The sequence below is a fragment of the Rhodamnia argentea genome, chromosome 10 (genome assembly GCF_020921035.1).
Source record: "Rhodamnia argentea isolate NSW1041297 chromosome 10, ASM2092103v1, whole genome shotgun sequence".
NCBI lineage: Eukaryota > Viridiplantae > Streptophyta > Magnoliopsida > Myrtales > Myrtaceae > Rhodamnia > Rhodamnia argentea.
The window spans coordinates 9,560,042-9,572,740 of record NC_063159.1 but is presented as its reverse complement, the minus strand read 5'-3'; the positions used below and the strand labels follow the sequence as shown (position 1 = coordinate 9,572,740).

General features: G+C 40.1%; 3 protein-coding genes across 12 annotated transcripts; 1 reads left to right on the top strand and 2 right to left on the bottom strand.

The window, feature by feature from the left end:
• Window positions 1-574: 574 nt before the first annotated feature.
• Window positions 575-2,884, bottom strand: LOC115739090 (NAD(P)H-quinone oxidoreductase subunit T, chloroplastic). 3 transcript variants are annotated; one of them, XM_048271906.1, is made up of 3 exons: window positions 2,660-2,884; window positions 2,462-2,629; window positions 575-1,155 (listed from the first exon to the last, which is right to left on the bottom strand). In XM_048271906.1, exons 1-3 carry the CDS (start codon window positions 2,806-2,808, stop codon window positions 732-734), a joined length of 741 nt encoding a protein of 246 aa, XP_048127863.1. In that variant the 5' UTR covers window positions 2,809-2,884; the 3' UTR covers window positions 575-731. The 3 variants fall into 3 exon arrangements, with proteins under 3 accessions (XP_048127863.1, XP_030527839.1, XP_030527838.1); XM_030671979.2 differs by having other exon boundaries at window positions 2,462-2,632; window positions 2,663-2,884; XM_030671978.2 differs by having other exon boundaries at window positions 2,462-2,881.
• A 1,297-nt stretch (window positions 2,885-4,181) lies between these two features.
• Window positions 4,182-8,199, top strand: LOC115739092 (protein FAR1-RELATED SEQUENCE 5). Of its 7 annotated transcripts, XM_048271627.1 has the most exons (5): window positions 4,196-4,277; window positions 4,554-4,812; window positions 5,268-5,692; window positions 7,398-7,614; window positions 7,802-8,199. In XM_048271627.1, coding segments are annotated over exons 2-4 (630 nt in total). In that variant the 5' UTR covers window positions 4,196-4,277; window positions 4,554-4,811; the 3' UTR covers window positions 7,602-7,614; window positions 7,802-8,199. The 7 variants fall into 7 exon arrangements, with proteins under 7 accessions (XP_030527843.1, XP_048127584.1, XP_048127583.1 ...); XM_030671983.2 differs by lacking the exon at window positions 4,554-4,812 and having other exon boundaries at window positions 4,182-4,277; XM_048271626.1 differs by lacking the exon at window positions 4,196-4,277 and having other exon boundaries at window positions 4,291-4,812.
• A 500-nt stretch (window positions 8,200-8,699) lies between these two features.
• On the bottom strand, window positions 8,700-12,561 carry LOC115739087 (probable tRNA N6-adenosine threonylcarbamoyltransferase). Of its 2 annotated transcripts, XM_048271527.1 has the most exons (4): window positions 12,453-12,561; window positions 10,448-11,045; window positions 9,443-9,598; window positions 8,700-9,299 (listed from the first exon to the last, which is right to left on the bottom strand). In XM_048271527.1, exons 2-4 carry the CDS (start codon window positions 11,000-11,002, stop codon window positions 8,958-8,960), a joined length of 1,053 nt encoding a protein of 350 aa, XP_048127484.1. In that variant the 5' UTR covers window positions 11,003-11,045; window positions 12,453-12,561; the 3' UTR covers window positions 8,700-8,957. The 2 variants fall into 2 exon arrangements, with proteins under 2 accessions (XP_048127484.1, XP_048127485.1); XM_048271528.1 differs by lacking the exon at window positions 12,453-12,561 and having other exon boundaries at window positions 10,448-11,053.
• Between the last annotated feature and the right edge of the window lie 138 nt (window positions 12,562-12,699).

Below are 12,699 nucleotides of genomic sequence, written 5' to 3'. Positions count from 1 at the left end.
AAATCACTTAAGTGATCATTTTTTTTTTTTTTTGACAATAAGTGATCGCATTTTAAAAAGTTGCGATTTAGATAGATAGGGAAAATTACCAAAAAAGTTCCAAACTTATTACATTTATGCCAATTCAATCGGGAACATTTCAATTGGCCAATTTAGTCTAAAATTCTTTGATGATTTGTCAATTTAGTCATTTCGTCCAATTTTGACTAGAAATTGCTTATTTCATGATATGATCGTTGCTATTGTAGATAACTTTTTGATAAATTTATGAATATTTTTATAGTGTTTATTATTATTTTCTTCTCTTTTTTTCTTTTTCTTTCTTTCTTTTCCTTTTTTTTCCTTCTAAACTTGGAGAGAGTCACTGGCCCTTGCTTGGGGTCGCAACTCGCAAGGGCTGGCCAGTAACCCTCGCGGAATTCGTGGAAAAGATGAATTCATAATAGTTATCATCATTTGATCACGACACTCGCAAAATTTTACAAGAGTAGATAATTTACCAGTTCGTCCATAAATTCCCGATAATGTTGGAAGGTACGATCAAATTACTGGTCATACTTATTTTACCAGCAGCATTAGGAATTTCATCAAACAACTTCAGAAATCTACCTGACTCAGGAAAAAAGTTTTCCCAATTTTCCCTTGGCTGGATCGTACACTCGTCCAGCGTCCAGTATGATCAAAATAGTGAGAGTTGCCGTAATAATGTACATAAACTTTACAAGAACCACCTAATAATACGGTTCCTTGAAGTATATAACATAAATGATGCAGCAAATCGCAAAGATGATAATAAACACATCGAATGTGAGAGCCGACATCGCCTGGTCACTCAAATCCATGTTCCTTCCGCTGAGCCGATCGACCATATCCGGGACGGGTTTGTAGTTCTGTAAATCCTGCTCGTAAGGATCCTCTAAACTCATCCTCATTTTCTCCGCTTGTCGACTTGCAGCCTCCTGTGCGAGTGTCCAGTCATAAAATCTCCGTCTCTCTTCATCACTCAACACCTTATAAACTTCCCTCAACTTTAAGAACTTGTCTGATGCAGTTTTTAATGGGAGGGAAGTCGTGTCTGGGTGGTACTCTTTGGATAGTCTCCTGTAAGCAGCTTTGATTTCTTCCAGATCAGCACCGGCTGAAATTCCTAGGAACCTGCGGAGCAACATCAAATTAGCATTGGTAAAGTGGATTGCCCAAGTTGTAGTGATCGATTACGATCCGGTCTTCTCATAACCTTAAGCTTGACCAAACCAGTAACAACAGATTCAACAAGTTCTTATCGATCAATGGAGCTACAATTACATTGTAATCATTATCAGCAATTAGAGTGATAAGAGAAGCTAAACTTTGCAATGAGTGATACGTGTCCACAGTAATGCAAATTACAGCTCCTGACTTCATATTGCAATAGTCAGCCGGCCTTAATTACATTTCGCCCAACAGTCCGCCTGAATTCACTTTCTCATAGTCATAGATTTCCTTATCTCATGCGACGGTCATCACCGCCATTTACTCAATGCATCATAAAAGAACAGAGAGAAGACAAAAATGCCTACTTCAGTTAATCCTCTCCAAGTGAAAGCTCTTTTTTGATACTGTATTGCTGCATAAGAGCTCAAGGTTACCACGGCATTGCACAACCAAAACTTAGGGCGGATTTCAGTCACTCTTTAATCGGGTTTCCTTTCTCCATAGATAAAGTGCACTAGCTGAACTTCGGTAACTCACCAATATCACAGTCCCTCAACCAAAAGAAGGGCTTCTTTTTCAGATTCAGTGTTGTCTGCTCATGAAACCCAATCGATCAGAGTAAATTTCTTCCACTGCCTTCATTCTATTCCCAGTACCAGGTTAAATTTACTTATTCAAATGATTTTCTCTCGAAACAACTCATTCAAATGATTCACAGGACAGAGAAAAAGCGACTGAATTTCCACGGTATTCGCATACCTCCTGGCGACCTAATCGATGGACAACCATAGGCAATCCGGTCCTTACTGAACCTAGAAATCCTCTCCCGAGCCAGCCCGAGCCTGGACAGCCTAGTGAGTCGCCAGGCCTTACCTTAGCCAATTCCAAAAGTTACAAACAATCTCTCCCCTCTGTTCATTATAGACTTCATCAACTATTAACCTTTCGAGTTCAGCACAGAACTGACCTCCAATGTCAATGACCAACCCAGGACTCAGTGCTCAGTGCAATTTCAGTATGTTATTTCATGTAAAATTCCTACATTTCGAATTAATCAAAGACTCTACCAACGCCACTGTAACGCTTCAGTTCCTTCCACATCACCGTGCCATGTCTCCGCTCGAGCCAATACGTGAAGCTCAAATCCACAATTCTCATTTTCGCTAACCAATCGATTGTAGGAGAAACAAACAGAACCACCAAATGCAAAAGAAAGAAATGAAGAAGGCAAAAAGCGAGGAGGAGAGATTATCAGGGTGATGCTCACTGGTAGTGGGAATCCGAGGACTCGTTGAGCAAATCGGCGAACTTCTCGCCCAAGAGATTCCTCCGCTCTTCCTCCGCCCCCATCTGCTCTCCACCCTCCTCCGACCTCGAGTTTCCGCCCCCTATCCATCCTTCGTCCTCGTTTTCCCAGTGGATCCTCGTGTCCACTCCCGGCGGCGGTTGCTGTCGCTCTCGCGGGCCCTGCGCCGCGGAAACCCGCAGGCGGCCGCGTCTTGGAACACGAGCGGTGGCTCCACGTCCCTGTGTGATGCGTGTGCCGGCGGTGCTTCTTCTTCGACCTGTGAAGAGATAGAACAAGGCCTGGGGAGGTGGAGCTGTTGACGCCATGGCGCGAAGAAGAAGAAGAAGAAAAGCGAAGTTTGTGTTTCTGGCTTTTCGATTTTAAACAGAAGTCGAGAGGACGAGCTTTGGTTCGATCGTGTGGCTGAGGTGGAACTTGGAGACCGCTTCCTTGTCACGTGACTCCCATTCCTTTCTACTCTCTAAATTTCATTCCGTGTCACGTGACTCCCGTTTCTTTCTAATCTCGGTATCCACAATTTGGCCCTAAAGAATATCAACTTATAAAATCGAAAACATTTCTAATCCTAAACCTATTACACCTAAATCAATGCAATACTAATTTTTTTAATTTGATTAGTTTAGTTTTAAATCTTTTGAATATTTATTAATACGGTCCTTTAATTCAAATTTGGTCGAACATTGACAACGTGAATGTTGATTGTCTTACATGGCATAGCCGACGATAACATGAAAATTATTTTAGAACATTTATTTTAAATTTTTTGAACTTTTTCATTAATTTTTTTTATTTATTGTTAAGGGCCTATGGGGCGAGGCTTTGAGCCCTCATAGATTACTACGTGAGCTCGCTATGGGCGAGGGCAATGAGTCCTCGCTAGCCGCGGCGTTGGCTCGTTCGATGGATGGTAGCCCCCTGCTAGTCCTTAACAATTATGAACATTAAAAAAAGAAAAAAAAACAAAACTACAAAAAAATTTCACTTCAGCATTTCGAATTCCACCTCATCAATTCGACCATAATTATCCCGGATGGATTATATTGACATATTTCAAAAGATTTAAGAGTAAAAAAAAACTGGCTAGATTGAAAGGTTTATGACTGAACTGATAAAATACAATAGATTTTAAACTTTTTTGGTAAATTTTCTTATAACATCACTTGCACATTCTTCGAATCCTTTACGATAGTTTTGAGTGAATTTACGTGTCAATATTGGCTATTGTGAAAAACAAAGAGTTTCAAAGTTAAAAAAAAATTTAAAATATGCGAGCTACAAGATTATATTAAATAAAATGAAGATTGTAAAATCCAATCTATAGAAAAACTAATTTGGCTCAAAACGACGTCTTTTTTAGTCACTTCATCCCCAAATAGGAGAAAAAATATTAAAAAAAGCCATATCCATATTTTTCGTTAGTCAAATTAAATGAAGTTAATGAAATGACTGGATTGAAAATAATTTGATAAGTTTTAAGACTCAATTGCACCTTGATGACAAGTTTTAAGGCTTCTAGTGAATATATCGTAAAAAAAAAAAAAAAAAAAGGGCCGGTCCGGGCATTACACGTGGGCCGAAATGGCCCATCAAGGTGACAGGCCGTTCCGGCCCATTTCTGGTGACTGGCCCGACCCAAGCAGTGCCGCACATTAAAGCAGCACTGACGGTTGTGGTGGTAACTCACTCTCTCCACGTTTTCGAGACTGGGGATTCTGCTCTCGTACCCCCCGAGTCGTACAAAGAGATCAGTCAAATCGCAGCCAATTCGAACGCAGTAAGTCATTGCCTTTCGATCGGCATTCAGTTGGGTTCGTTTCAGACCGATCAATTACTCTGCCATTTTCTTGCCAAATCATTCGCGTCGATCGAGACCGAGCTTCGCTCCAGCTTCCAATCATTCGATTTCAGCTTAAAGATCCGAGCTTTTTGATATGTTTGTTATGCTTGGGGTCATGTGGGTTGTTGAATTTGATATGTTTGATGCCGCTTCTTGTTGCTCTGATTTGGTTGTGGAGTAGTTGTGAGATATATATGCTTGAATTTTGTGTAGCAAAGAGGAGGAAATTGGTTTATGCTATTTGAAGTTTTCTTATGCATACATGGAAGCTCTGTGTGAGCAGCTATAGAGAAAGAGATCAATGTGAGCTGGGTGATAGATGAAGTCTCGGAGATGAACATGTTTTGGTTTCTTTCTCTGTTGGGTGATCCCCGTGTGCGCAGTCCCAGGGCATAGATATGATGATTTAAAGTCTAGTCTTTTGGTTTGGATGGTCTTTTGGTTTGATTTCATGTATTCAAGATCAAGTCAAGCGAGTCTCGTTCTATCTAATTGGGGTTGGCTTATAGATCCTTTTCACACTGTTCCATGATAATTTGAAGGCTAGTCTTCCATGTAAACATAAAAAAAGCCTGGTATTTTATGGGATGTTATGTTCTCTCTGGTAATTTCCACATTCCCTTTACATTCTCTAGGAGCTCTTCTTGTTCTTGCAGGCCTTAGGAAGTTCACTGTGGCTGTAATCCTTGGTTTCTCATGATGTCGCATTTGGTGATTTGTGAGATGCATTCATTTCTTCAATACCACTAGAGTGGTTTCTCAGACTTCGGCATTGGACAGCATTGGGACCGACATGAATATCACTATCTTTTGCTTATTAGTTTTCTTGTTCTTAATTTATGATCTTATCCATTATGAGAAGGTCTGTGCTACTTTGTGGCGTCAAATGTATTGCTTATGGAAAATCGTAAACATAATTCATGACAGTGGATCTAGAAGATGGAGCTGAAGCAACTGAGAATTCTGGCGGAGTGGAATTGGTAGATTGCGAAGAAGATCCTATTGTCGAACCATTTGAGGGTATGGGGTTTGACTCCGAAGATGCTGCCAAGATCTTTTACGACGAGTATGCTCGAAGAGTGGGATTTGTAATGCGCGTGATGTCTTGCCGCCGTTCTGAAAGAGATGGCAAGATTTTAGCTCGTCGGCTTGGATGCAATAAGGAGGGTTACTGTGTTAGTATACGAGGTAAATTTGGACCAGTTAGGAAGCCAAGAGCGAGCACTAGGGAAGGTTGCAAGGCTATGATTCATGTAAAGGTTGATAGAGCTGGAAAATGGGTAATCACAAAATTCGTAAAGGAACATAACCATCCGCTCGTCATCTCTCCACGCGAAGCTCGTCAAACAATGGTCAGTTTTCCCTGTCCTACTTATTTCACAACTGATCTGATGCATGATACTGCGATTCTCCAAGTGTTCTTGATCTCTCTATTTCTTATTGGAAGAATAAGGATGGACTTGCATATTTCATTTATTCCTCTTACTATAAGATACTGTATATAATCTTTAAAAGCTGGTACGAGGAAGCATCTTTCAAGAGTGTTCCCAGTGCAACTTAAAAGTGGATTTTGTGAGCTAAAAACGGGGCCTTATAATTGAGAAGCGAACGAATATGACTTTTGCCTCTCTGCAGCTTTTCTTAATTCCTGTTGTCTAATGCATAGCCACTGTATAGTACAGTTAAGGCAAAAGATTCATAATCGTGCTTTTGGCATCTCTACTTACGATTAAGGCTAGATTTTTTAAATAGATAGGTGTTACTTTTAAATCCTTTGATAATTGCTAGTGTAGTGTCATGGTAAGCTGATTAATAATACTTATTTCCGTGTTTTAGTGTAAAACCATATGGCGAATGTCAAATTTCATTAGATGTATTAGGAAGTGTTTGTGGGGGCTTTTACCTCCCAAGTCGCAGTTTTGTAATGTTTGAAATAATGGATAGGTTGTATGTAACTTCAGATATTAGTATTTATGCATCTTTCTAGAGATTTGATGCATTCAAATCATTGTTACTCACATAAAGTTGCAGTAAAGGTCAGAAGCCAAACTGTAGCTAGTTCGAACCATCCTTAAATTTTGTCAATCACTTGGCCTGCCAAACCTAACTCTGGATACGTCCCTGCAAGTGACATGACGAGAAGCATAAGCAATTAGCAGGACAATCAGTCATATTAATGCCTTCTTTATATTGCTTAAATTGTGCGACCTTTTCTAACTTCTTTCTGCGTTGAAAACCAGAAAATTTCTTAAAACTCTCATGGGGATGAGATGGCCTTCAGTTGTGATGTTTGTCTCGTCCTCTGTTTCTTTCTTATATTCCTTTCCCTGATAATGGAATGAGCCAGCTTTTATGTCACGCAAAATTGGACAGTTATTCAGTTACATTGACATGCCCTCTCTTCAGTTTGATCAAATTATCCTGTCTTTGCTATCTTTCTTGTCTCTGACTACTTATCTGAGTGATGCTGGCTCTCAGCAGGGCAGCACAACTTAAGAACAATTGAATCTCACCAAGAAAGTTTTCAGGAGCATGTTTTGAAGAATTAAGCATTCTAGTATGTTCTGTTGCTTTCTTAGGCAATTACTTATAAATTCTTTATTGAGAAAACGGGGCTACGATTATTTTGTATTTTATACCTTGAATTGAATATGCCATATTTCTTCGGGGCAATGCTTTGTACTTTGGAGATTTTAACGGCAACCCCTCCGATGGAGAGGTGGATATTGATTTCTAGTAAAGTGGCTTTTCTTTCCGGTCCTGAGGCACGAGCACTTATTGAATAGACTGGAAGAGGAACTTATAATCAAGCCAAAATGCCAAGAGCCAATCAACTTTCTATATGAGCTGTTCAGTTACTTTTCTGTGCCAAGTCCGTGTCTCACTCATATCCATTCAACTGACTTTTGAATTGGCAGTGGTGGTGGTTGGTCTGCTTGTTTAAATTGGCCGAGACTCATCTGAGTGATGGTAGTATAAACTTGAGGTATGCAGCATCTATGGCTTGTGTATGATTAATCAAACTGTCATCCTCTGCATTTTCTTTTGTTAATGCAGGACGAAAAGGACAAGAAAATCCAGGAACTAACGGCCGAGCTGCGAAACAAGAAAAGGTTGTGTGCAGCATATCAAGAGCAGCTAACTGCATTTGTGAAAATCGTTGAGGAGCACAACGATCAGCTCTCAAAGAAAGTTCAGTCCGTGGTGAACAATATTAGGAAATATGAACCCGTGGACCCGGGCCTTATGAGGAGAAGTTAGCGTCGGTGTATTGGTATATTCTCATACCTTGTAGCGTGTCCTCTATTTCCTCGAGCACTCCATGTCCTGCTCTTTGCCGTCTCCTCAGTTGCATTGGTCTTTATTTCCTTTAGTAGGATGCGTGACGACGGCGCTTCTGCTAGGAAAACAGAATCGATGTCTTCTCATCTCCTCTCTTTTCCTCCATGTAATAAGTGCAGATGAATGCAGAAGATGGCCGCGGGAGAGCAACGTGAGTTTTACATAAAATGTACTTGCCTGAGCAATCGGAGGGCTTCTAGACGAGGGTTGATGGTTAATGATTGCGAAGCAATTAGCAAGAGATCATTAGCCCAGAAGTACAAGTAAATTGACCATCGGAAGATTCCAAGGCGTCGGCAGTGGTTATCCTACACGCTATATCTAGTGATGGAGCAGTCATATTGTGCTTTTGATCATGGAAACACAGGAGTTTGGAGCCAACGGGAGCCCGGTCATTACGACTCCTCTAGACTTGATGACCATGTGATGAATGGTCAAGAGGCATATTATAGTTCGATATGATCCGAAGGGGAAAAAAATAGCCGGTTAAACGACCTAGTTAAATTATTTGAAAATGGTCTTTTTTTTCTAGGAGTAGTTTTAGATACTTCTATATTGATCTGTACTGAAAATTTGGATGTTGAATTATTCAATAGCAGTGCACACAGATTAAAAAACTCGCTATAGTCGTAAATCCACTTGATCAGTGCCAGAATTGTAGTATCTTCAAGGTGGGCTATCAAATGTTTTTGACACAAAATGCATGAATTGATAAACATATTAAAAATGATTACTTTTATTGCTTATCAAAATAATGATCGCTTTTATTGTTTATAAAAATAACGAACGTTCACCCTCCAAGAAAATTTGCAGACATAAATTATTGATAACAAAAATATTTTTCGTTGACTAAATGTTTCAAGCATTATAAGTACTTATTTTTATGAAATTTTTTTTCAATTCAATTATTTTTCGCGAAACAAGCCTTTAATTTCTTTGATAATTGCTTGTATAGCCATGGTAAACTGATTAACAACACGTATTTTCATGTTTTTGTGCGAGTGTATTTAGGCAGTGTTTGTGGGGCCATTACCTCCCAAATGGCATTTAGTTATTTTTGCTCCTCCAAGACTCAGATGACAATGTCAGTAACGTTCCGAGGAAGAAAAAGAAATGACTACAATTTGGTGTAATTACCAGCCAAAATGAATAATTGTTTATCACGCAAATGCAACAATCTGAAGTAAACATCCTGCATATCTCTCTGTAATGAAGGCCTAGTTTTAGTCTCTTCTGCTAAATACGTCTGTGTGAAACTAATCCAGGAACTTCCATCTACTCTGCAGTGCCATTCGCTTTCTTTGATTCCTCCTTCTCCCTCCAGATCGCGTGCACCTCGTCCGTGCGGAACCTTTGGGTGAAAGTCGACTCCTCCAGTGGAGTCGATGTCCCGTGAGCATATGCGAGGAGCCCGGTGTATGCGATCATAGCGCCGTTGTCGATGCAGTACCTATCGTCGGTTGCGTACAATTTGCCGCCTCGCTCTGAGCACATAACTCTCATCATCTCTTGCAACCGCTCGTTACAACCCACGCCGCCAACAATCAGAATGTCATTCTTGTCGCAATGTGCCATTGCCCGCTCCGTGATTTCCACAAGCATTGCAAAAAGCGTTTCCTGCGGCATTAAGCATCAAGGAAGACTTCAACTGCCGCTAGAATATTTGTCAGAACAAAGGAGTAAAGGTCTGACTCTCCAGAGCTGCAGTTAAGCTTAGTAAAAACTACTGATTTTTGAAGATGGATGCAAGTCCAATTTACCTGTAGAGAGTAGCACAAATCGGCTGGGGTGCACTCGTTATTTTTAAGCTTTTCTTCAGCAGTAGCTTCGATAAAGCTTAAGATTCCGCTGAAAGATACATCCATCCCTTTGACAACATAAGGAAGATCGATGAATTTTTCTCCCTTCTTGGCAAGCTGGTAGAGATTAGAGGCATATCAGTCAACAGGAGGAAGAAAGTACTTCCATTCTCATGATTTGAAAGGGTTCGGTGAGAAAGCAACACTACACCCGTTTTAGAGGAGGCAAATCAAGATAATCAACAAATCCGCAAAATTGGGCGAATAGAGCAGGATCCTAACTCAATAATGGGAATGATGCAGACAAAATTATGAACCATGGTACGCAAGTAATACCCACCAAAATCACACAATAACGTTCACAAAGAATCACTATGACAAGACCCTTTCTCTACCAGTTGCAGCCCTCTATTAGGATTAGCTTATAATGCCACATTTCATTCAACATCGAGTCTTGAATGAGATCCAAATGCTTGAGATCTTTCTTAAAGCTTCCTTCCACATTTTGTAAGATGTTTCCACCGTCTCACTAGAGCTTCTACATTGTTATCTTCCCATGTGTTCAAATGATCTAAAATTAACTTCTCTCATCTTATCCTCAATTAAAGCCACACTAACTGGTTCTCAAAGACACTCATTTCTGGTTCGATCTTTTCTAAAGCCCACACTCTAGCGAAGTATTCTCTCTGCAAAATACTGGCATCAGACATACAGCATTCCAGGTCATAAATTTTACAGACATATAATACTAGCATGTGGTGCAAGGCCAAAGTCAAATGTGAGTGTAATTATAGCATTTCTAACAGATTATATGCATAGTGAACAGAAAAACACCGGAAACATGGCACGAAAATTGACTAAACCCAAAAATCCATGAAATAACTGAAGTACAGCAAAAGTCCACAAGTCCAACTTAAAGTAGGATGCACAAACTAGAGATCTTCATGTGCATTCCTGGTGACATACCTGCTCAATGTTGTATCCAGGGCTAGGATCGTTGGACAGCGTCAAGACTCTAGCAAATCTGTCCAAGCAGTTTCCAATAGCAATATCAATAGTCTCTCCAAAAATTCGATACCTTCCCTCACTGTAGGCAATGACCTGTGTATTTCCACCACTTACATACAACACAACGGGATCATCAGCACCAGTGACAATCCTGCCCATTTCAATATGTGCCACACAATGATTAACAGCAACAATCGGTTTCTTCCACAGCTGTGAAAGAATCCTTATGACAATAGCAGAAACTTGCAGAGGGGCTCCCATGCCTGGACCCTTTGTGTAACAAAGACAGTCAATGTCATCAGGAGTCACTTGGGCGGTTTTTAGAGCTTCTTTGACCAAAGGAAGTACATGCTGGAGATGGTGCTGAGCGGTTTCTCGTGGAAGAAAGCCTTGTCCAGGAGGAGTGATGTAGGTATGACGAGGATTAGACAAAATATCACCATCAAGAGTGACCACCCCAATGCCAATCTTGTTGGCTGACCCCTCAAAACCAAGGGCCATCATTTTCTTCATGTTTGGAGGTCTGTTCTCTGTTCAGTTTCAAATCCTTAACAAACTGAAGTAAATAGGAAAAAAAAGGTTAGGCAAAGAGCAGGTTGGGAATGTGGAGGGACAAGGATACTCCAGGTGTGCAGCTATTCCGCATGTATCACTTGTTGTTGATGCAAAGAAAAAGGCACCAACAATAGCAGCCACCCACACATACAAGAAACTAAGAAAGAGAGAATGAACGTACTGGCTTTCAATAGCCTGGCATATAGTCCTTATGTACTAAAGCGATAGCTATGAAGAGTAGATACTGACTATGAGGACCAAATTGTTGGAAGACAGACGTAACATGTGAGAATGGTTGAATCTCATAGAAAAAACCAAAAATGAAAAACCAGAAAACAAGGGCATTACTATTCAATCAACAATTGAAACTCTGGGGCATGGTCAATACTCCACGGAAAGATTTACAGACAAAATCAAAGCACCTAATTTGATAAGATGCAAGAGGTAAAGCAACACTTTTGAAGAGCTACCTGTTCAGCAAGTCAAAAAAGATTGAAGAATGCAACACTGGGGCCGAATCAACAGAGTAGAAGACAGCATGTTGATCCAGCCAACTAGGAAAATAAATCAAACAGAAGCCCTACACGGCAATTTATGTAACACAGAAGAAACATCAAGCAGAAACAGGGAAACAAACGTGATCACAGAAAACAATCATGATGCAGCAGCAGCTTGAAATGATAAAGAAGGAACAGAAACAGAACTGTAAGCACACTAACGAATATCGATTCATCTCCATTGCACGATTAACTTTAGCTTGATAGATGTCAAAATGAGAATACCCATAAATGCTATATCACCAACATCTTTAAGAAGCTCTGGTGACAAGTCTGGGACTGCACACAGGTTCAAATCACAGACTTTTCAACCACCAGTTAAAAGATGGAGCTTTTCCAAGTAATTTCTGAGACACCCCGGGGGAAAAAACCATTTGACACTGAAAATTTTTCTATCTTCACGTATACCAAGAGCATCCCAAATAATTACAGAAATTACAATACGTAGGTTATTTTGTTTGCCTAGATTTCACGCTACAAACTCAAGTTGCAGAACAAATGTACATAATCAACTCTAGATTTCAGCTGAAGAAATAAGAAAATGAAAAACTAATCTTTTCCTCTCGTCCGTAGCAGAAACAACAATAGTTAAAGATGGATACATGACTAACTAATCTCTCTGACAAACGAACTCAAAAACCAAGAGCCACCCATGATTCTAGAGAAGAGCCGGACCGTGTATGCATTATATTAATCCTATATCGAAAGATTGTTTCATAATATGGACCCCGACAGTACTCAGCTCAACCTTCAAAGACTGAGGCAAAATGGCCTCAAAAGATCGCATCTTTCAGCAGGTTTTCATTCAACTAAAAACGAATTACAGTGGATGAGAGAGAGAGAGAGAGTACCTTCGCTGGAGAGAGTGGCGGTCGAGAGTTTGGTGTGTCGTTTCAGGTTTCGGTGTGCGGTCTGAATTCAAAGCAAAAGCCCTGTTCTTTCCCTTCCGAAGGAGGAGCTGCCAAAAACCCCTTATTAGTCTCCCAATTTGGAAATTTATTTGCATCTTTATTTTCACTTCACATTATTGCAAGTAATTCATAAATCAGTAATTCACTCATAGTTTCAATCTAGAAACATCACAACTCATTATTAAAT